This window comes from Pristis pectinata, chromosome 10, assembly GCF_009764475.1.
Source record: "Pristis pectinata isolate sPriPec2 chromosome 10, sPriPec2.1.pri, whole genome shotgun sequence".
NCBI lineage: Eukaryota > Metazoa > Chordata > Chondrichthyes > Rhinopristiformes > Pristidae > Pristis > Pristis pectinata.
In genome coordinates this window covers 48,478,699-48,502,754 of record NC_067414.1, presented here as the reverse complement: position 1 = coordinate 48,502,754, position 24,056 = coordinate 48,478,699, and the positions used below count along the sequence as shown (strand labels likewise).

At 39.5% G+C, this 24,056-nt stretch overlaps 1 protein-coding gene across 3 annotated transcripts; it reads right to left on the bottom strand.

Moving 5' to 3' along the window:
• Positions 1–90: 90 nt before the first annotated feature.
• tpd52l1 (tpd52 like 1) lies at positions 91–23,495 on the bottom strand. 3 transcript variants are annotated; one of them, XM_052025303.1, is made up of 8 exons: positions 23,255–23,495; positions 15,671–15,771; positions 12,385–12,533; positions 6,924–7,025; positions 6,609–6,641; positions 2,672–2,710; positions 1,348–1,408; positions 91–825 (listed from the first exon to the last, which is right to left on the bottom strand). In XM_052025303.1, the coding sequence occupies exons 1-8, from the start codon at positions 23,310–23,312 to the stop codon at positions 700–702; spliced, it is 669 nt and encodes a 222-aa protein (XP_051881263.1). In that variant the 5' UTR covers positions 23,313–23,495; the 3' UTR covers positions 91–699. The 3 variants fall into 3 exon arrangements, with proteins under 3 accessions (XP_051881263.1, XP_051881264.1, XP_051881266.1); XM_052025304.1 differs by lacking the exon at positions 2,672–2,710; XM_052025306.1 differs by lacking the exons at positions 2,672–2,710; positions 6,609–6,641 and having other exon boundaries at positions 23,255–23,494.
• Positions 23,496–24,056: the final 561 nt, after the last annotated feature.

Below are 24,056 nucleotides of genomic sequence, written 5' to 3'. Positions count from 1 at the left end.
TAATAATTTATAAGTGCTATTCAACATTTTGACAGTGTTAGTGACATTGGAATAGTTGCAGTAAAATAATTAAACAGAAAATTTCTGGAATGACTCCTTTAGATCTTTTTTATTTAAGGCACCAATATTATCTTGATCATTTAGCTTGCCAAATGAAATTTAGTCCACAAAGTAGTGTTACCAAATGTTGAGCAATTAATCTAATGCATACATAATTCTACATGTAAAATTTTTAACATTAATGTTACACAGCACAGAGACAGGCTCTTCTGACCATCAAGCACCCATTTACAGAATTAGAAATATTGCACAACAAATTTAATTGAATGCCCTATTATTGCAATTCTTGCTTATATTTTTTGGAATAATCTATGTTCATGAAGTCAAGTAAAATAAAAGAAATTAGAAACTGGGTAACTAGACGTCTCTTTTGTACAACACAAAGTCCTCATGACAAGCTTTGGTCAAAGGAGCTACTGTGAACTTCAGATTCTGTTTAATGTAAATAACTTATAGAATAAGGACTTCATAAATAACAACTTATTCACCAAAATGACATCAGGAACAGTTTCTACTTTTGTGTTGAGTATTTCCAGGTTCTTCCTAAATTTACTCAGGATAGACTGATTAGTGAATTTTAAAGAATATCTTACAACACCAAAATTTACACATTGAAACTTAGCAGTATTATGGAAAGATTCAAAAAGCTCCAAAGTCTTTAGTTTGCTGATATCCCAAGCTTGATTCTTGAACACTGGCATTAGCAGCAGAATTCAACACATCTTCAAAACTTCCACTGCTGTGGGTAGGTACACCAACTTTACACTAAATGGCAGAAACACATTTTTGTTAGGAACAATTTTTGCAATTGCAGAGAAACAACCAAATAGTTTGGGGCTACTTCTTGCTCCCATTACAGAACAGGAAAGTACCATTACCACCCTGCTCTCACCGTCACATAATGCATATTTGACTCCATTTCATGGGATAGGTTAGCACCCAGCATGCACTACGACCCTGCAAGGGCTCTATTTGTCATCTCTACTGCATCTGTTCTTTCCAATGTTTACTTCCATTCAATTCAATTAATGGTAATGTAAAATTAATTTAGAAATGTAAGGTTGTGTTTTTCTAGAGAATGTTAATAACATCTTGACCAAAAGTTTAGTTACAAATTAACAGCTATCTGAAATTTTAAATACATAAATGAAGGTACAGTCAATGATTTTTATATATACAGTAACATCAATACTAAATGCAGCTTAATTCAATCAAATCAATGTGATTGAGTAGGTTTGAGCAGTATGGCAATGCTACCTTCAGCAACTTTGACAGTAAAACTGTTACCTTTAGACTGCTGACAGTAGTTTCCATCCGCTCTTCAAGGGATTTGAAAGTAGGAGAATTCCTACGGTAACAAAAGATCGATTTGTGTTCTTAGTTATACGATTTGCATAATTGGCCCATTTTTCACTAAATAGGATTATTAAAAATCACACATTTATATCAACTATTCTGCCACATACACTTCTAATTTACACTGACAAGAAAAAGTACTCATTGCTTTTTAATATAAAAGCTGAATTCACTTAATGCAATTCCATACTATTGATGCCATAGCCAGTCATTCCACATCCAATGGCTCAAAATAAGAGTGATGCTCTTAAAATATAGGCATAAATAACAAAAATTAGATACAGAAGTTAGAACCTTTCAAAAATCAGATTTCATGTACATATCAGTTGATAAATTTGCAATGGTTTTGCCCCATTTATAATGTAGTGCAGGTTCACCAGCAACGAGACCACAGTGGATAGAACTCATGGGAACTGCCAAATCAAATGCTGATACTACTCTGTGAATAAATCAGTTTCAGAAACACCAAAATCACTCCTGTACTAAACTAATATATCTGAGATTACAGTTAAAAATTTTACCATTTTAATTGGGACAATTATTTAGAGCAAGGCTTATCCAATTAATCTGCTAAAGATTTATATGCTAGCATCACTAACAAAAATTCATGAGTTAATGTTTCTAAAAAAAAATACATTTTTATCCAAGAATAAACACTAACCTGGATAACAAATGGTACGAATAGGTGGTTCCAAAACCACTTCCCAGGAGGATCAGAGGGGCTATTACACTAATCAAAAAGTGTTCCCGTTGGCTGTTTTTGCATCTATCCTAAATGAACCAGTATATTTCCAAATCATCTTGAAAATTGGGTTTTAAGTTTGCATCTTTGATTTACGATGTACACAATGACAATTTAGAACAAATATTATTTAGTGAAAATAGCTGTTTGATGTCCACAAGTATTAGTTCAGCTAATTCCAATAACCATAAACAGGGTACTGAAGGTGATCTCATTTGTTTTGTTCAATTTGTTTGGTACAGTAATGAAGGTTATAACATTTAAGTTTGATTCTGGCATTATCTTTTCAACTGATAAGCATGCACTTATACTAAACCTGAGCAAAATTTACCAGAAATCAATGTGACATGCCAGTTCACAAGAAAAATATTAACAAACTTTACAAAGATTTGTAACACCTAATTTGTTCCTAAAATTATAAATATACATTTATCAAATAGTTAGTAAGGCACAGGCAAGTATCAAAGCTATTGCTTAGCCATGCCTCTGTTCTATCAACACAAGACACATTACCTCACAGCTGGCATGCTAATTGAATGCAGGACAGGGTAACTGGCATGGAAGCATTAAGAAAAAATAATAGACATCCTTCAGTCAAGCAATGTGAAGAAATAGGCCACCATTACAACACTTATTGAAAATACTACTTAACCATTAAAAAAGGCATTGTTTAGTCAACAACAAAAACAAAATTAAGTGAACCACAAATGTCAGCAGCACATTCAACAGTTCAGGCCTGCTCTTTGTTAGAGCAATTCAAAACTAATCTAACTGTCTTGAGTTTTCCACAAAGCTCTGTATCTGCATATGCTCTATTGGTTAATCAATCATCACAGAATTACCGAGCAGAGGTGGTGGACCAGATATAGATATCACCAAAATGACAGACCCACAGCTGACCTTGAAGATGTGTGGACTTCCCCCTTTTCCACTGTTGGATACTGTAAGGCTTCATTTCAAGAGGATTTCTGACATCCAGCCACAATGAATGTCTTCAAGCTGGCTGAGCAGCCAATCACATTGAAGGATAAGTACAGATAACAAACCAGGTAAATACAAGCCCAATCTTTTGCTGAGATTTTAAACATTTTAAAATTGCCCTAGAATTCCCTAATAGTGGAAATCTACCTGAATAGGCTACCTCCCTACCTGCACACAGTCAAAATGGACCTTCTAGCAATAACTTAAAAGTTGGTTCCAATGTACTTGACAAGGTCCTGAGCTTCACAAAACCTTGGAGTTGTAAACTGCATCATGTGGTAGGACCTGAACAAGCCCTGACCACAAAAATAGTTAAGTCACACTTTCCAGGCTTAAGCAGTTGTGTGAAGGATACAAACAACTACATTGAAGTTAACTGCATTAATATACTACACACAGTTATCTCTCCTCTTCACTAATCCATGTCTTTCACAACTCACTTCACTGGTCTGTCTCGTCGCCCAACTTCAAAACCACGCTTCAAATATTACTGAGACTCTTTACACTGGAACATATCTAAATGTAATAATCAGTGGTCTTCAGCCTTTCTTAAAGGTAGTCCTACTTGTTCACGATCAGTAAGCTAGGTACCCCTATAAACATCTGATGTCATGACATTCCCCTTTTAAGGTGCTGAGCTATTCCACTGATTCCCGGAGTTTGCCTTCAGCCATTTAAGTTTGAGTAACTAATGCATGGAGGTTATTTTTTTAAAAACTTTTGTGTCAAATTTCTGCTTGGATTACCTTATTGTTATTAAAGCCCCACAGATGGACTGAGCTTGGGAACCACTGAACTAGGTAACAACTTCAAAAGAAATTGCTTTATGTCCAATACTTCCTTGCAACAAAAATCAAACTGTATGCTTAAAACTGTATCATTTTAACAATGAATAAACACTCTTCAGAGTCAGGTGTATTACTAAAGAACTGTAAAACTACTGCCTTCATTTACTTGTAATCATCACATAGGAAACAGAATCTATCATTGGCTAGAGAATGGAAAGACAGTATATAACCTTTTGATCCAGTTTCATTCTCATGGTTGTTACCATGGTACCAATACTTGGGATGTTTAGAGTTCTATTCTACACATTGGCAAACTTCTAATAAATAAATCTCAGTTTTCAGAAATCTGGAATCCAATATTTTACAAAAAATATTATCATGTTTCAAAAACTGCAAATATAAATGATATTGTAAAGGGACAAAATAAAACTAAAATATGTTATTTCTTTGGTAGAATAAATTGAAAACAACATTCTAATAGCTTTTACAATTTTCTTTGCTCAGGATAAAGGACAAACCCTAGTGAAAAGAACATTTTCTCTTTTACAATTTGGCCCCAATTTTGAACTCTTCTCCCTAATGGACAGGATAAGATCTTGAAAAATCAAGGCCAACCCAGTTGCATTCATCATCTGACATAAGGGGCAAAAAAATGAGTAATGTTATTTTTGACAGGCATTTTCTAAGAATGTGAAATATTAGCAATGGAACACAGAAGCTTGTTTCGCCTATTCCAATATTCATGAGATCACGGTTGACCTGTGATCTAACACAATATACTCACTTTGGGACCAAGTTCCCTAATGGTTAACAAAAATTAATAATTTACCCAGCATCAGCTGCCTTTTTCAGAATAGTATTCCAAATTTCAATCTATTGCATGTTGTTCTGAAGTTTGAACTGTTTCCTAACTTAATTCCTGAAAGACATTAGTGAACACTTCTTTAAAACTAATCAGGATTTGAGTTCATGTTCTCTGAATTTTCTCCAGTCTTCTTCCTTGCTGTTAAGCTTGACTGCCTCCATTCCAGTTATGTGTATTCTGAAGGTCTGGTGAAGCCACTATGGGATCCACAGATCCTACTACAGTTGAAGCTTCCAATGCCAGCCCAGTTGCTCCTTCTCCACTAAGATCAGTAATAAACCAAGGATTCCCACAACACTGTGGGGATGTTATAATTTTTCATGATGGATTTGAGAACATTCTTGAAGCATTTTCTGATCTTCCTAGTAATCTCTTGCCAAAGAGTTCAGAGTAGTGTACCTTTACTGGAAACTGGTGTCTGGTGTGTGAATGATAGGGCCTGCCCATCAGAGCCTTGATGTCGGGTATATTGGCTTAGGAGAGTATGCTGGCATTGGTTCACTTATCTGACTGGTGGAATTGGAAGATTTTCCACGTACAGTATTGGTGGTACCTTTCTAGTGCTCGTAAGTGTACAAGGTGGCCTTGATGTTCTGGAATAAGAAACTGTTCAATCAATTATGAATACACTGCAGAACCAAGGTCACCTCATAGTCGAGCTGCAGTATGGAGACTATGCTTGCAGTTATGCATGCTCAGAGCTCAAACTTCAAGCTAAAAACAACATTCATCAAAATTAGGCGAGAGGATGGAGACAAAGGCCCCTTACAAACCTGTTCCTGCTGCACCACACTGCTCTTTGACAATACAGGTTTACAGTGAGACCAAGGAAACCATGGGCCACTTCCCACATCTTGGCAGATACTTCTCAGCAAAAGCAGACACTGCTTTTCACCATTGCTTTCAAAGAGCCAGCAGACCCTTTAGTCGACTGAGGAAAAGGATATTTAAAGATCAAGACCTCAGACCTGGCACAAAACCTGCCCCTCCTAAATAGTTCCAAAACTTAGATTACTTACAGCAGACATTTCAAAGCATAGGAAAAATACTCCCAACAAAATATCCTCAAAATCCTCATTGGAAGGTTACGCAAACAGATGTCAGCATTCTCTCCCAGTGCCCTCAATCAGTTCTATTGGGTAGGCTATATTGTTGGCACATCCAACACCAGACTCCTGAAACAGACAAGCTATCCTGAGCTCTATCATAGGAAGAGAATTCCAGTTGAACAGGGAAAAAGGCACAAGGATGAACTTAGCGCAGATCTTGCATTTTTCAAGGAGGCCCTGTCTCCTGGGAATCTCTGCCCCATAACTACTCGAAATGGAGAAGGAGCATCAGAGATGGTATTGAGAAGCTGAACGCTATGAACTGGGGGCTGAAGAAGTAAACCACTTGACAAACTACCCAGCCATCCACCCCATCTGTGGAAGAATCTGTAGCCCCCTCATGGGCTTTATTAGCCACCTCAGAACCTATAAAATTAGAGTGGAAGCAAGTCATCCTTGAATCCAAAGGAGTGCCTCAGCAAATGAAAATTGCAAACTGGAAGAATCAACTGAATGTTTCTATTGCTAAGAATGTACTTGGGTTATAACATGATCTTGTGCCAGATAGCCATATAGAAAATATTATACTCGAGAAAGAAATGTTAGTGAGAATTCTTCATTAAGGAAATGCTCACTCAGAATTAATTGCAGTCAACCATTTGTATATGCACAAAGACATTAACCAAAATGAGAATGTAGAATTTTAAATTAAACTACATTGATATTTTAAAAGACATAGAAAACATTTAAAACTATTTTAATCTCACCTGCTTGGGAGTAGTAGCCTTAAGTAATGCAAGCTACAGTAAAACAGTTAATTAGTTGTAAATATCATACAGCACAGAGAGTATACTAAAGAATGCATTGTCAATACATTTGAAAACATGAAAAGTTAATATATCTACAGACACTACAGACATTTTCATAACCCTACTTTTGGAAGTTATACAGAAACAACCCAATAGAGGTAACTTTTACAATAGCTTATGTGGAATAAGAAGTCTAATCTACTTAAAAATGTATAAAAATTCTACCCATTCAGATTTATTAAATTAGAATTATATATATTTTTTTAAACTTACTTCATCTCTCCTAGTTTCTTACTAAGCGTTGAGCTTACATTATTTAAAGCTGCTGATGCCTTCTGTCCAGTGTTATTGAGAGTCTCCTGTGTTTTTTTGTATCTTTTTGGAAAAAATAAAAATAATTTAGACATGACACAGTTAGTTACAGAAAGAGTTTAGTCTCTATTTAATCATACTTCAATGAAGAGTACAGCTTTGAGTGTCACATATGAGGACATACTGAAAAACACCAGGGGTTCCAACTCATCTGTCCCTTACAATGAATTTGCACCCTAGTTCCTTCCTCTCCTGGGAAAGGCAAAATGACAGATTTAAAAAAAACTAGGCCAATTCAAAGTGTGTGATGGGAGAAGGACACGAATTCTTAGAAATTACTCAAAGCTTTCAGGACATAAAGAAATACAAGACCTAATACCTAATTTACCTTATTGTATGCAATGGTATCATTGTTCACTATGAAAAAGAACAGCCTCATTTGAAGGTTTTCTGTGCATCTACTCGTTCTGCAAGAGTCAGACACTTATTCCAAGATCAACGACAACAGATTTCTTGACTCCTGCATTTATTCCTAATGACTGGGATAGGTTGTACATCATTCATCTTCTTTATTTTCAAATATATAATTACCCACAAAATAATATGTTTACAACTGTACTTCCTTCAAAAAACATTGTGCAACAAATATGTACGGAGGTAAAAAAACCCTGCTCCAGTTTGATCTCCCTAATAAGATGAGCAAACACCCAGAGCAATAACTGAAATCTAATTACAAACTTAGAGACCATCAGCATGAGTAATTAAACTTGATCTACTTGCCTTCTCTGAGTCAGTGCTCTTGCATCTTATTACTCACAAACTTACTTGCATTTAAATATCTTCCCCTGGCAACAATAATCTCCAATGGGAGACGCCTGTACCGTGGGTGAACAGTAACTGACTGAATATTGTGCAATGTTACGTATATCAGCTGACTTACTAAAGAAACAACAAATAACCACCCACAGTGTGACCACGCAGGAAAATGAATCAACTTATAAAGTGGATTTATAAAGCGGATTTATAAAGCAGAATGCTTAGAGTTTCAGAATTGAAATCAATGCGAACTATTATCTGATGTTTCATTTTATCATTGCCATGTTTCAGGATTTTCAATATTTTACCATTAAAGGGAAGCTTGGTAAAAAGTAACTGATCAGATTCACAGGCAAGGCAGTTGCTGAAAACACATCAAAAAGTCAGATGAAACAGCTATTCAGATGGCATCAGTCATTGGAAGCTCATTCCAAAACATCCTGAAAAGAATGTTTTCTCGGAATGGGAATATTCCATCCTTCTGTGTCTGCGGAGTAAGCCAGGTTAGGCCAAAGGCAACTTTCACTCCAAAAACCAACAGCTCAACCTCATTAGTTAAACTGCAGTATATGCACACTATGCTTACGTATATACAGTATGTTTGGAAGGCCAAGCTTTAAATCATTGTCAACTTGCTCACTGAAGCTTATAGGATGAGTTTTACACTTAACATTCACAGATCAGTGGTCCTCCACCTACATATCCGCACACTTGAACAATTAACCTACACAGTGAGACCCAGGAAAATGTGGACTGCTTCACATATCTTGAGAGCTGCTTCTTACTGAAGGCAGACATCAATGATGAAATTCATTAATGCTTTAGGTGTGCCAGGATAGCCTATGGGCATCTAAAGCATCTGTGTTTGAAGATCAAGATGTCAAAACCAGCAAAAAGCTGTTGGTCCACCAGGCAGCAATAACCTTTGATCTCCTGTATGCCCCTGAGACTAGGACTACCTACAGCAGGAACCTCAAAGCCCTTTAGACACAACACCAACAATGTCTCATCCTCCAAATGCACTGGCTGGATAAGCAAATCAATGCCAGTGCCCTCTCCCAGGACAACAGCCCCAGCATTGAGGGCTGAATTACATTCGGGTCTAACATGCAGCCCATACCATTTGCAGGCTTGAGAGTAGACTCCAGAAACGCACACAATTCTGTGTTCTGTCACAGCAAAAGAATTCCTCTAGTGGGTAGAGAAAAAGATTCAAGCATGTTATTAAAGCCTTTGTTGTAAAGTGCAACCATGCCACCAACTCATGGGATTCTCTGGCCTATGTCAACCCAAAATGGAAGAGCAACATTTGGAATGATATGGAGAATTGTGTCCGTGTGTTGCGAACACAAAAAAAGCCCAGTACAAATGGCAAGAGGGGTGTGCTGCCTCCCAAACAACCCACCCATCTGATCAAACACTTCCCATCTCAGATTCTGAAGATCAATCTTTGGCCTCAGAAGTCACATCAGAACATACAGAATTGGTGTGGAAGCAAATCAGCCTTAGTCCCTGGGGGGCTTCTGGGAAGAAATATTGACATTAACAGCTGACCTCAAACAAAAAAACCCAGAAAATATTAGGAATATTGAGTAGATCAGGCAACATCTGTGGATAGAGTCATCATTTCAGGTCCATGACACTTCACCAGAACTGGAAAAATTAGAAGACTAGAGTGTTTTAAGTTATAGAAAGGATGAGTGGTGGAGTGGACAGAGGGAGTATCTGTGTTAGGATAGAATAATGCCAGCAGTTAAAGAGAGAAAGGAAAGAAAATATGTCGGAATTGAGAGATCCAGAATACAGCAGATGTAGTAAATCTGAAACATAAGGATGCTGAAAATATCTAATAGATCAGAAGCATCTATGAAGCAATTGGTCTGTATGCTCACATACTTCCAAAAATAGCTGGAACTTGTATTCGACCACACCTTGGTAAAATGTTAAGAAATGGCGAACACATAGTCGTTGAAGCAATCTTTAATGGTTCAAAAACAAGGCATGTGGAATCTAACCAAAGTCATGCAGCTCAAAAACAGTACCAGAAACTCTTCTTCCAAGTCTCTGGAGCAATCTGAGTCATACTCCACCTTCAACACCATAATTCCAAACAAACTCATCTCCAAACTCCTAAACAGAGGACTCTGCACCCTCCCCTCTGTAACTGGATCCTTGACTTCCTGACTAACAGATCACCATTAGTAAGGATACGTAACAATACTTCCTCCACGATTATCCTCAACACCGTTCTCGCAAGGCTACACCCTCAGACCCATACTCCCTTATACATTAACAACTGTGGGGCCAAATTCTGCTCTAACTCCATTTACAAGTTTGCAGGTGACACCACCATAGTAGGGCAAATATCAAAGAACAACGAGATGGAGACCCTAGTGGCATGGTGGCAAGACATTGACCTCTCCCTCAATGTCAACAAAGGAGCTCATCATCGGAAGGAAGCACACCCGTCTATATCAATGGTGCCAAGGTGGAGATGGTTGAGAGCTTCAAATTCCTAAGTGTAAATATCACCAACAGTTCATCCTGGTCCAGCCACGCTGACACTAAGGCCAAGAAAACACATCAATGCCTCTACTTCCTCAGAAGGCTGAAAAAATTTCAGCATGCCCCCCACTGACTGTTACCTATTTTTAGAGATGTACCATAGAAAGCATCCTATCCAGATCCATCACAGCTTGGTATGGCAACTGCTCTGCCCAAGACTGCAAGAAACTGCAGAGATTTGAGAATGAAGCCCAGCGCATCACAGCAACCAGTCTCCCCTCCATCGGCTCAGCCTACACTTCCTGCAGTCAGATAAGTAGCCAACGTAATCGAGGACCCCTCCCACCCTGATCGTTCTCCCTTCTCCCCTCTGCAGCTGGCAAGATAAAAAAGCCTAAAGCACATGCCACCAGACTCAAGAACAGCTTCTAACCTGCTGTTATCAGACTCTTGAACGGACATCTTCATATGCTAAAGGTGAATTCTTGATCTCCTAATCTACCTTGTTGTGACCCTTGCACTTTGTTTACTTACATTGCACTTTTTCTGTAGCTGCTACACTATATTCTGCATTGTTTTCTTTTTCTACCTCAATGTACTTGTGTACAGCAATGATTTGTCTGATGGCACAGAAACAAAAAGTTTTTCACTGCATCTCAGTACACGTGACAATAATAAACCAATTCCAATTCCTTTTGATTGTGACAGAAAGCTACATAACCATTTTGCAGAGTGCATTCTGGTCAAACAAATTAAAATGCATGATTTGTAGCATTTTAGTTTTAACTAGCTATATGTGCTGTATGGTTCTATGGTTCTATAACATTGTATCAAAAATTGATCTGGTTTTTGTCTTACTCTTTAATATAAACTCACACAATTATTAGTTTCAAATGATCATATCAACAGTAGAATATTTGCAACCTATTCCATTACCAGGTTTTCAACTAACTGCAAAACTATCAGTACTGCATATTTTGACTAGGAAACCCTAAGCCAGTTTCTAATATCCTGATTGCTCTGTGAAAGTTGTTATGGGGGTGTACAACTGGTCAAGTCTTCTGATTTTTTTTCCCATTCACATATTAAAATGTCTCCCCTCTGCACTATTCCCTGGCCAAATATCACAATTCTAGAATGAGGAAATGGGAAGAGAAAGATCATCCATTTTGATTCCTTAGTTCTTTGCAGTGCAACAAAATTGTCGGGTTGGCATTGATAAACTTTATAATGCCTTGGGCTCAGGTTAGGATGGCACTTTATTAATAAATGTGCTAATGCCTTGGAGTATGTTAATAAATACATCATTTTATAAATACATACACTATTATATCTTAAAAGGGGCCAAAGTGGACTCAGCAATATTGGGTTGAGTGCATTAGAAACCTGAATGGCAATAACTGGGTTGCATATCAAATTATTCATGTTGTCAGGCTCAGGTTGGATTGTTTATATTTGAATATATTCAGTTCTCAATTCAGATAAAGATGAGCATTTCATACATCAACTTGCCATGCAAACAAGCATTTAACTACTTGAAACACCACAAAGCCCTCATTTGTTTACACATATTGAAATGAAACGAGTTTAGCCAGATAGGCTGCAGTATTTTTATGGACCACATTTGTTATTTATGCTTCCATGTTCTGCAAAATAAATTTTCCATTAAATATTAGCTACCACATTTACTATTGGTTTTATGCACCTTGATTCATGTATAAAGCTTTGTGGTATTATAAACACACTAGTACTTTGACTATTAAAAGTAATAAGCATCTGTAAAAAAAAATCAACTGCAGCTCAGTTCAAAACTATTCTCACCCAATATACACATGTACAGCTTCCAACTTATCAGTAAACCTGAAGACCATTTACCTTACCAATGCCAATGGGACACCTCATTTTTAAGAGATATTATCCTTGAATCCATTAGAGTTTAATCAGTATCCAACAACAAATTTTGTATGAAATTTATTAATGTAGTTATTATTTAGTATGAAATGTTTGTTAAAATTAAAGTCAATTATTTCTGCATATGAAGCAGAAAGTGTACTCCAGGGTTAAATCAAATAGTGGCAAGCTCCATCACTCAAAAACTTACATTATAGAAGTCTGCATATCATGCCAACTTTTGCTTAAGTTATATTTTATTTCATTCAGTGGGGTAATACCCATCTTCTGTTTTATTTCAATTAGATGTTTCTCCTTGGCAATCAGAGTTTGTCGCAATGCAGAGATTTCATCTTCCAGCTGGTATTAAAAAGAAACAATTTACATAGTGGCGACACTTGTGGCCTGCCCCCCCAGCACATTCTCAGTGGCGCAAAAAGACACATTTCACTGTGTTTCGATGTACACGTGACTAATAAATATCTTATATCTTAAGCAGACATTTCAGTAATTTGTATTATTTCCATCTAACCCACTGGACATTTTATCACAATTTATTTACAGATAGACCACTACGTAAAATTAATGCAATCAGTTTGCAATCCAAAACATAATTTTTGCTTCCAAAAGGTTTATGGTGAAAGTTCTACATTTTGTATTTTTTTAAAATATGGTTAGAAAATCACTTTGTTTTTCTTTTGATCTTGCCTAGTAATGCAATCTCAACAAACACAATTATTTGGTTACATGCCAAAAGAAAATAGTCTCTATGTAATAAGTGAAAAAGCTTGGAAGTAATTTTATATGTAGAGCTAAAAAGATTTATGCAAGAAACTTGGATCAAGTTTATTGTATCCATTCTTCAAATAAACATAATATTTCTCATGCGACGAGCAGAAGTGCAAATTCAGAGCTCATAGATCCACAAATGTGTAAAGAATGATTTTTCAAGTTGGATATCAGTGGGATGCTTTGCTAGTTGAGTCCTCTTGTATGGAACTTGGAGAAGTGCTACACATGATTTTCTAATCAATACTTTTTGTGCAATTGAGGCATATACTAACCTGGAAATGGAGAACAAGTGTACTGGATATTCAATTTTTTTCTTTTCTACCTCCTCAACTCATTTCCAATACATTGCCAGCATGACAATTTCAGCTTCAGGACATATTTAGATGAAAATAACATTGGCCTATTTGATCTTATTCTTCCAAAATATTAACCTATCTTCCCATTATATAAATCAATTCAGATCTGCGTAATTTGGATTTAAGGGAACGAAGATGAGAGAAATTCTTGGGGAATGATTAAAATGGCAGAGGGTAAAAGTTTTGCTGAGTTAAGGATATTACAGGATATAGGCAAGCAAATCAGTGACTGCACAGGTAGTTCAAATGATGAACCCCAGCCTATATGGTTGAGAGTTAGAGAATGGAGTGTAGGCTTGTTGAAATATTTTTCCTCAGGTAGATGCAGAAAGAAAATGGGTTATTTATAGGGAAGAATCACCCTATAATACCTCAAATAAGAATAAATGACTAATACTAGATTAAGCCTAGGCAAACTATCCATGTTCAATGGGGTATATATGATCTCAATGAGGGACAACTATAAAATCAACAGAAATGTATTTGAAGGTGAAAAGGGATCACCAAAATCTGATCTGGGCATAAATTCTTGGATGATTTAAATCACCTTAATTCAGGACATTCGAACTTCTCTACATCCACACAGGCTGAGATCAGCTAAATTTATTCTTGATGGCATACAAATAAGATGGTTCACAGCAAAAAAGACAAGCTATCAGATGGCTTTTCAAACCAACCTTACAGGAACATATCTGAACATAAAACTGATACGTGAAGAGACACCACTATTGATTGCACAATGAAAGCAGACTAAAATATATTGCTAATTCTACCCTTCCATTTATCTACATTCTCAGTCAAACACATTAACAGCCTCCATACAAATGGTCATCATTGTTGGGCGTCTAAAGCAGTTTCCTCTTGCATATTAATCTCAAAATTGCTTCCTTCAGATTAGATTCCAAACATTTATCTCTCTCTCTTCTGATTGCAAATATGCATTTGGCTCCAGCTTAGCAATAGTTTCATGAGACTGCAATCAACCATTCAACAAACATCAGCAAACCAATGAAGATGTGTTTCAATAACTACTGCTTCAATAGGCAAGATGGTACAGCTAGTAGAGCTGCTACCTCAGCTCCGGTGAACTGGATTCCATCCTGACCTCCACTGCTATCTGTGTGGAGTTTGCACTCTCTTGTGACCACACGGTCTTCTTCCAAATGCTCCAGTTTGCTCCCACATGCCAAAAATGTGCAGGTTGGTAGGTTAAATGGCCACAGTAAATTGTGAGAAGGTGAATGGTAAAATCTGGTGGGAGCTGATGGGAATATAGGGAGATTGAAAATGGGATAAGCGTAAATGGGTGCACGATGGTTGGCGGGAACTCTATGGGCAAAGGGCCTGTTTCCGTGCTGTATGTCTCTATGATTCTAATAGAGGGACAATCAATTTTTGAGTAAACACATTACTTTGATCATCATTCCAGTTAATGTGAAGGAATTAAACACAAACCAAGACTGAACCTAGGACTCTGAGGATCAGTGTGGCTTAGCTAATCAATAAGTCAAAACCATAGGGGAAGCTTGAACAGTTGTGACTTAAACCTATTTTTTTCTTTTAATGTAATATTTTTCAATATTTTTTTAAAGTGATAATTTTTATTATTTTGTAGTGCATAATGTAGCTGAACAATCAAAGAAATATTCAAAGATTACAGATATGGGAACTAAAGAACAGAGTTATAGACATGTTCCCTCAGACTGATGTAGAAGGGAGATAGCAAGACATAAATAGGGAAGAAATGGATTCAGACACTTTACATAAATTCCATCTATGCCTATGATGATAAAACAGAATTGAATTGATGGAAGTTTTCAGAGTATTAAGGAGAACTTATTAAGTATATGCACTAGTTGAGGACTACAAGACAAGGGGACATGGTCAAAAAATTAAATCCAGCCCTTTCAGGGGTAAACAATACTGCACACAGAGGCAGAAATTCTCTTTCAATAACCATTATTGTCAGATCAATGGTTAGGTTTAAATCTCAAAATGATAGATTTTTATTAACCAAAAGGGATAAGGGGAAAAGATGGGGTAAATGGAGTTAGATCACAGATCAGCCATAATCTCATTTAATGTTGGACTGGATTTGATAGATTACATATTTACCTCTTGTTTCTATGTTGTGAGGGATCAGGTGAGAATCTATGGTCATTCAAGGATCTTTGGATTGTTCCCCCCACCTTGTTTCAGGATACTCTCTATAAATGTTTATTTTATAACTGTTACTGCATTTCTGTCAGAATATAGAAAAGGCTAATTTATAATCACATACCAATGTTCCCCCCGCCGCCCCCCGAAAGGAACCGACTTAACATAATAAAGCTATATATCTCAGCTTACCTTGGCCAATTCCACATGAAGTTCTTCCTTTTCTACTTCAGGCTGTGTGCCAAGGTCAATATTGGCATCTGGGTCACTAAAACACGCAGTTTCAAGAAGAGCTGTGAGAAAACAAGAATACTGTGACAGACCCAATCAATCAGCTCCTTTTCAATTGGATCAAAAATTCATTAACGTGGTCATACTTAGACTGCAATCATTCAGAAACCAATTAAAAGTTAGGACTTCCACTTAATAAGTAATTTTACAAACTAGCATATCTCCGTATCAGATATGTTTTGAATAGTACTGAACATTGGTCATCAACCAAGCTTATAAAGAATGATTAACTTATCAAATATTCCACGTTCATGCTAGAATTATTGAATAAGAGACACTTTGAATGATAATTTAAAATACAAAGAACATTAATAATTACAATTAACATGATTTCCAGGACATGACAACAGATTGTGTGACAGAATCCTGAATGCTGCCGGAAGTGCCAGAGGGCAATGCCAAGGCCACAGATGATGTGAAAAAAATTACACCTTTGTCCACCTTGCTCAAATGTCAGAGCCATGATCAAAGCAGATGGATATTTTCTTTTCAGGCCTTGTCAGACACCAGTTGCAGGCTAAAATCTGAATGATAACCCCTTTCTAGGCCTAGACAGAATTCCCACATTGGGTAAACAATAGTTTAACCTTTAAATTCTAGGTGATAGCCACAGATAAGACCATCAGTTTCCTAATGGAGTGGCAAAAAAGTAAATTAAAAGGAATATTCTAGGCAAAAAACATGCAGTAGATTTTTAAAATTTGGATTAAAAATGCTAGATATTTTCTACATTCAGAAAACACTGAACTAGCTTTGTTTCTAGGCCAATTATTGCCCCTCAAATAACATTGTCACTAGTGGCCTTACTGTATGCAGAATGAACCACCAGCATGACTGCAGTGGTCCAAGATGGCACTTTAGCACAACCTTCTCAAGGGCAATTAGGGAAAGGCCATAAATGCTGGCCTCTCCAGAAACATCAACATCCTGGTAACAATTTTTTTTAAATGACAGTAACAAATTAAAATCTTCTGATTGCCCTTCTCTAGTTCAGTGGCTTCAATTGGTCTCATAATCTGATCCATAGAACCATAGAACTATACAGCACAAAACAGGCCCTTCGGCCCACCATGTTGTGCCGTCCATCAGACCACCCTCACACTACCTAACTCCTTCCTCCCGCATATCCCTCTATCTCACATTCCTCCATATGCCTATCCAACAAGCTCTTGAACCTGTTCAATGTATCTGCCTCCACCACCACCCCAGGCAGTTCATTCCATGCACCAACCACTCTCTGGGTGAAAAACCTCCCTCTGATATCTCCCCTGAACCTCCCACCCATAACCTTAAAGCCATGACCTCTCGTCTTGAGCATTGGTGCCCTGGGAAGGAGGCGCTGACTGTCTACTCTATCTATTCCTCTCAATATTTTATATACCTCTATCATGTCTCCTCTCATCCTCCTCCTTTCCAGAGAATAAAGCCCTAGCACCTTAAGCCTCTCCTCGTATTCAATACTCTCCAATCCAGGCAGCATCCTGGTAAATCTCCTCTGCACCCTCTCCAACGCCTCCACATCCTTCCTATAATGAGGCGACCAGAACCGAACACAGTACTCTAAGTGTGGCCTAACTAGAGCTTTGTAAAGCTGCATCATCACCTCGCGGCTCTTAAACTCAATCCCGCGATTTATGAAAGCCAACATCCCATTGGCCTTCTTAACTGATCTTTCCACCTGTGAGGCAACTTTCAATGAACCGTGAATATGAACCCCTAGATCCCTCTGCTCCTCTACACTGCCAAGTACCTTGCCATTCACCCAGTACTCTGCCCTGGAGTTTGTCCTTCCAAAGTGTACCACCTCACACTTCTCCGGATTGAACTCCATCTGCCACTTGTCAGTATAGCTCTGCATCCTATCAATATCCCTCTGTAAGCTCCGACAGCCCTCCACACTATCCACAACACCGCCTATCTTAGTGTCGTCTGCAAACTTACTAACCCAGCCCTCCACCCCCTCATCTAAGTCATCTATAAATATCACAAAAAGTAGAGGTCCCAGAACCGATCCCTGCGGGACACCACTAGTCACTGCCTTCCAATCCGAGGGCACTCCTTCCACCACAACCCTCTGCTTTCTACATGCAAGCCAATTCCTAATCCACACAGCCAAGCTTCCTTGGATCCCTTGGCCTCTGACCTTCTGAAGAAGCCTACCATGAGGAACCTTATCAAATGCCTTACTAAAATCCATGTAAACCACATCCACCGCACTACCCTCATCAATCTTCCTCGTCACCTCCTCAAAGAACTCTATCAGGCTTGTGAGGCAAGATCTTCCCTTCACAAAGCCATGCTGGCTGTCCCTAATCAGTCCATGATTCTCAAGGTGTTCATAAATCCTATCCCTTAGAATCCTTTCTAACAGCTTACCCACCACAGACGTGAGACTCACCGGTCTATAATTCCCTGGCCTATCCCTATTACCTTTTTTGAACAAGGGGACAACATTCGCAACCCTCCAATCCTCCGGCACCACCCCTGTAGACAACGAGGACTCAAAGATCCTTACCAGCGGTTCAGCAATCTCCTCCCTAGCCTCTCGAAGCAGCCTGGGGAAAATCCCGTCAGGCCCCGGAGATTTATCTGTCTTAATATTATTTAACAACTTCAACACATCCTCTCTCTTGATATCAACAACCTCGAGAACATTACCCCTACCAGCACTCCCTTCCGCATCATCAAGACCCCTCTCCCTGGTGAATACCGAAGAGAAGTACTCATTGAGAACTTCTCCCACTTCTGCTGCCTCCAGGCAAATTCTCCCACCTTTGTCCTTAATCGGACCTACCTTCATCCTAGCCATCCTTCTACCCTTCACGTACTTGAAAAAGGCCTTGGGATTTTCCTTAATGATCGTATCTTTTTAAGTTGACCCACACTAGGTGATCAAATAACAGAATATTCAATAGCGTGTTCTCATTGACATTGGAAATAGATATCAAATTTTTGTAGGTATCCTTGTGTGCTTCCACTTGTTTAGAAGGCAGACTACTTGTATTTACATAGAGCATTAAACAGTACAGCACACGAACAAGGCCTTCGGCTCATGATGTTGTGACAGACTAATTACACTAGTAATTAAATGCCTAACTAAACTGATCCCTTCTAGCTACACAATGTCTATATCCCTCATTATCTGCACACTCATGTGCCTATCTAACAGCCTCTGAAATGCCTCTACCATATTTGAGTGAGGCAGAATCAGAATTAACCTCTTGTGCAGTTTAGTTGCTCAGAAAACAATCATTTAATTTAATATGTACAAATTGTTATTTCTTAACAAAAGAGCCATGCTTCCATGTATCAGCAGGCTGTTTTATTTAAACAAAATAATTGTGGACAGAGCTCATCACATCAGAGAATTATGGACACAGCTCAGCACATCACGAAACCCAGCCTCCCCTCCATGGACTCTGCCTACACTTCTCACTGCCTCGGTAAAGCAGCCAGCATAATCAAAGACCCCACCCACCCCGGACATCCTCTCTTCTCCCCCCTCCCATTGGGCAAAAGATACAAAAGCCTGAAAGCATATACCACCAGACTCAAGGACAGCTTCTTCTTGACCTCACAATCTACCTCATTATGGCCTTGCATCTTATTGTCTGCCTGCACTGCAATTTCTCTGCAACTGTAGCACTTTATTCTGTATTGTTTTCCCTTGTACTAACTCAATGGACTGATGTGATGAAATGATCTGTATGGATGGCATTCAAAACAAAGTTTTTCACTGTACCTCAGTACATGTGGCAATAATAAACCAATTTAATTTATGAATCATAACTGCAATATTTGAATGCAAGCTTGATCTAAAAGCCATGGATCTACCTGCAGATTTTTCCCCTCTCTAGGAAAGACAATGATCAAAAATCCTTTCTCAGTGCTGGGCTTGGAGATAATAGCTTTGCAAACACAACCAAAACAAAACTCAAACCAAAGTATTTCTCATCAATAAGAAATATGATTAAAAATCCAAAATACAGTTGTAATTCTTACTATATCCAATCTTCAGATATCTGTTCCATTGTTTAGCAAGTCAATAACTTTTTGTGCTGATATATGCCAAGTAATAGCATTGACAATCACCTTCCATGATACCGCAGCTCTCCTTGTATCACTCTGTCAATTTGAAGATAGGAAATTCTCTCCTGCACTGACCAGAACTTCAATTTCAGTTTCCACTTTGCAGGGAGAAGGAAGTGGGAACTGACCGGTGTCCCACATTGACTTTTCTGATGCTTTTACATTAAGGATTTCCTTAGCTGCTTGCAAAACATTTATATGTAGTTGATCTTTCATCAGAATTAGACAATCTTTGTTTCTCTCTGTTACCTCGGTTTCTCCTATCACAGATTTTGCCTGACCTAATGAGAATTTCTAGCATTTTCTTTTTTTTATTTCAGATCTTCTGCATCAGATATTTTGCTTTAATTTTAGCTCCTATTTGCCCTATTATTTTGCAGCAGTGCAATACCACCTCCAATCAGAAGGATTTATTGCAATTAGCTTGACCATTAGGTGGATAGTGACACTAACTGCCAAACTTGAAGCAGAGATTGAATCCCCACAAAGTGTTTAGCTTTAAATGTCAGAATCAGATTTATAATCACTGATATACGTTGTGAAATTTGTTGTTTTGCGGCAGCAGTACAGTGCCTAAAGATATAAAAATTACTATAAGGTACGAAAATAAATAGTGCAAAAGAGGAAATAATGAGGTAGTGTTCATGGGTTCATGGACCATCCAGAAATCTGATGGTGGAGGGGAAGAAGCTGTTCCTAAAATGTTAAGTGTGGGTCTTCAGGCTCCTGTACCTCCTCCCTGATGGTAGTAATGTGAAGAGGGTGTGTCCCGGGTGGTGAGGGTCCTTAATGATGGATGCCGCCTTCTTGAGGCACTGCCTCTTGAAGATGCCCTCAATAGCGGGGAGGGTTGTGCCTGTGATGGAGCTGGCTGAGTCTACAACCCTCTGCAGCTTCTTTCCATCTGCACATTGGAGCCTCCATACCAGGCTGTGATGCAACCAGTCAGAATGTTCACTGTACATCTTTAGAAATTTGCAAGAGTCTTTGGTGACATACCAAGTCTCCTCAAACTCCTAATGAAGTAGAGCCACTGGCGTGCCTTCTTCGTGACTGCACCAATGTGTTGGGCCCAAGATAGATCCTCTGAGATGTTTAACACCCACGTCACTTGAAGAATAGGAATAAACAAATCCGTCTCAGGGTGGCAGGCTATGACTGGTCGGGTGCTGCAGGTATCAGTACTTGGGCCCCAACTATTCTCAACCTGATGAATGATTTGGTTGAGGGGACCAAATGTAACACTTCCAAGTTGGCTGATGATAACTGGGAACATGAGCAGTGAAGAGAATGGAAAGAGATTAGAGACAGGTTGAGTCCTAGACCTGAAACATTAACGGATTTTCTTTCCACAAAAACCACCAGGCCTGCTGAGTATTTCCAGTATTTAGTATTTTATGTCAGATATCCAGTATCTGCAGTTTTTTTGATTCTCATTGAAGGTTAAAGCAACTTTTGGAGTGAAAAACATTTTTATTGTTGATACCAAAACTAATGCCAGTCAGGAACTAGTGCAAAGACTGGGACTCCTTACTCTACAAATGAAAAAACCCAATGGTGAAAAAATATACTGGTTATAGTAGAGAGCTGAAATGGTGACTTCAGGAGGAACTTCTGTAATCTGTGAGTTGTAAGAATATGAAATGTACACATGACTAAAGTAACTATCAGAGATGCAAGCAGAAGTTAGATAAACACAACTTGGAGAAGGGCAAAGGAAGGAATGTTGAGAGCAGGAAGGAGTAGTAGTAAGAGGGAGAATTCATGAGGAGCATAAATCATTTCTCAAACACATTATAATTAAAAATCAGCCTCTGAATAACCCACTGGATAGGAAATGTGCTCATGCTGTGGCTTTCAGTGCATTTTTACAAATCATCTTTGTGTGTTTGGATGAGGAAGTTGGAGGGAAACATGTTTTGTATACACGGTGCTTCAAATGCAAAAAAAAACACTTTGTGGACTCCTCAGTTCTAACACTTGGTACAAAACACTTAAAGTGTTCTATTAAGCTGTACTAACATATTGTATCTTAATCACACAATTTATTTTTCTGAATCCTAAGTTTCATCGCATTTTCAATGCCAAGTTCAGATGAATGCAAAGAAATCAGTGAGAAATAGAGGTGAATGAAGCGATTTATTGTGGCACATTTATTTTCCTTTCCCTTCAAAAACTTTTCTAAAATGGTGATAGTGTGATCAAAATAATAGAACAGGTTCTCAAAATTTGCAGTATAACTGAAACAATCAGTACAATACCAAAAACATTGATCAAATTCATGCTAATTTGCTTTAATGTTGCTGCAAAGTTAATATTCGATATTAAGTCTTCAAAATGAATGCAGATAAAATTGAACTAAATCAAATCAAACAAATTAAATCAAACTTAAATTAGGAAATGGTCTTACAATAGGTACAATATCACTGATTATATACCATATTTAGGTTGTGAATAACTGTCTTTTAGCATTATGAACAAGGTTAAACCTTCTCAACTACTACCACTGGGACCTCATTAGCACACCATACACAAGAACCCAACTCTTTCCCAGAGAATCACCCCTCCTGATATCCAACCTTACTACCCCATGGTATCTACCTCCTTTCCTAACCTGAAACCCACCATTTGCTCCCCAAAACCCCTAACAAGGCACCCATCTCCCCTTCACCAACTATTTATCTCTACCCCTCAGGCATCTTCACCCCTCATTTAACTCATACTATCCCCACCACATCCTCCCACAACCAATCCCTAATACCAAGCACCTCATCTCCAGACTTGATCTCAACAGGACTCTTAGCTTTTTCCTGCATCTCTAACACACAGCACCATTCCCCACATATAAATCAACTCGAAATTCCACCCGATCTATTTCTCATCCCAACAATAGCAGCAAACTCCACCCTCTACCCTACTCATCCATTTTGTTCCCCCTTACAACAATACCCAACTCCACCCTCCTCCACTAGTACCTAGCATCCTCCCCCTTCTCTCCTACCCTGGCATCCAGAACCCTCCTCCTCCCCCCTCCATTTCCCTGGCACTCGGCAGCCCCCTCCTCCTCCCTCCCACTGGCACCAGGCAGCCCCCTCTCCTCCTCCTCCCCCTGCCATCCACTGGCACCCAGCAGCCCCCATCCTCTTCCCACTGGCACCTAACAGCCCCCTCCTCCACTCCTCCTCCCCTGGCACCCAACACCCTCCTTTCCCATCCACCTACACTTAGCTCCACCCTCCTACCGGCTCCAACACCAACCCTCCGCTACTCCGGCCCGGTGGGCAGTCGGTAGCCCAGCCCGGGGAACGCTGGGCCGCAGGAGGCGGGCAGCTGGATCCCCGGAGCGGCCGGCACACACCGACCCTGCCCGCTGTCCATCTGTTCACGGAAACTTACTGCGCTGACAGTCCATGTCCTTCCAGCGGCTGCACTGGCCTCGCTCTGTGGCGTCCATCAGCCTCTGTCCAGAGGGGCCGGTGTTTTCTCCCACCGCTCCCCCTCAACGACCGCTCAGCTCGGTTCACGGCTCCCTGCGCCCTACCGTTCGCTGAAGGGCGGCCACAGCTGGGCTCACACCTGACAGCCCAACAGCGCCGCTGCCGCCGCTCGGAGGACCCGCGCCAGAGGGACACAACAGCGCCGCCGCCGCTCGGAGGACCCGCGCCAGAGGGACACAACAGCAGCGCCGCCGCCCGGAGGACGCGCGCCAGAGGGACACAACAGCGCCGCCGCCGCCCGGAGGACCCGCGCCAGAGGGACACAACAGCGCCGCCGCCGCTCGGAGGACCCGCGCCAGAGGGACACAACAGCGCCGCCGCCGCCCGGAGGACCCGCGCCAGAGGGACACAACAGCAGCGCCGCCGCCGCTCGGAGGGCTTCCAGCTGAAGTACACAACAACACCACTGAGGCTAATCAGAAAAGAGACTCGCCTTTGGTTTATGTACGTTGTGCAATATTTGGAATCCAGGGGCAAAGTGATAAAGTAACATATTCAGAGGAATTGTCCATTCAGCCTAATGAGCCTTTTCCTCCATTCCACACCAAGATGGTCTGGGAGTCCTCTGCTTATTCCTTGAACAGTACTACCAACACTAATTCTGGCTGAACTGGTTGTCACAAGTAACAACTTCTCCCTGAATCCCAGTCACTTTCTCCCAATCAAAAATGCAGCTATGAGCCCTTGCATGGTCCAAACTT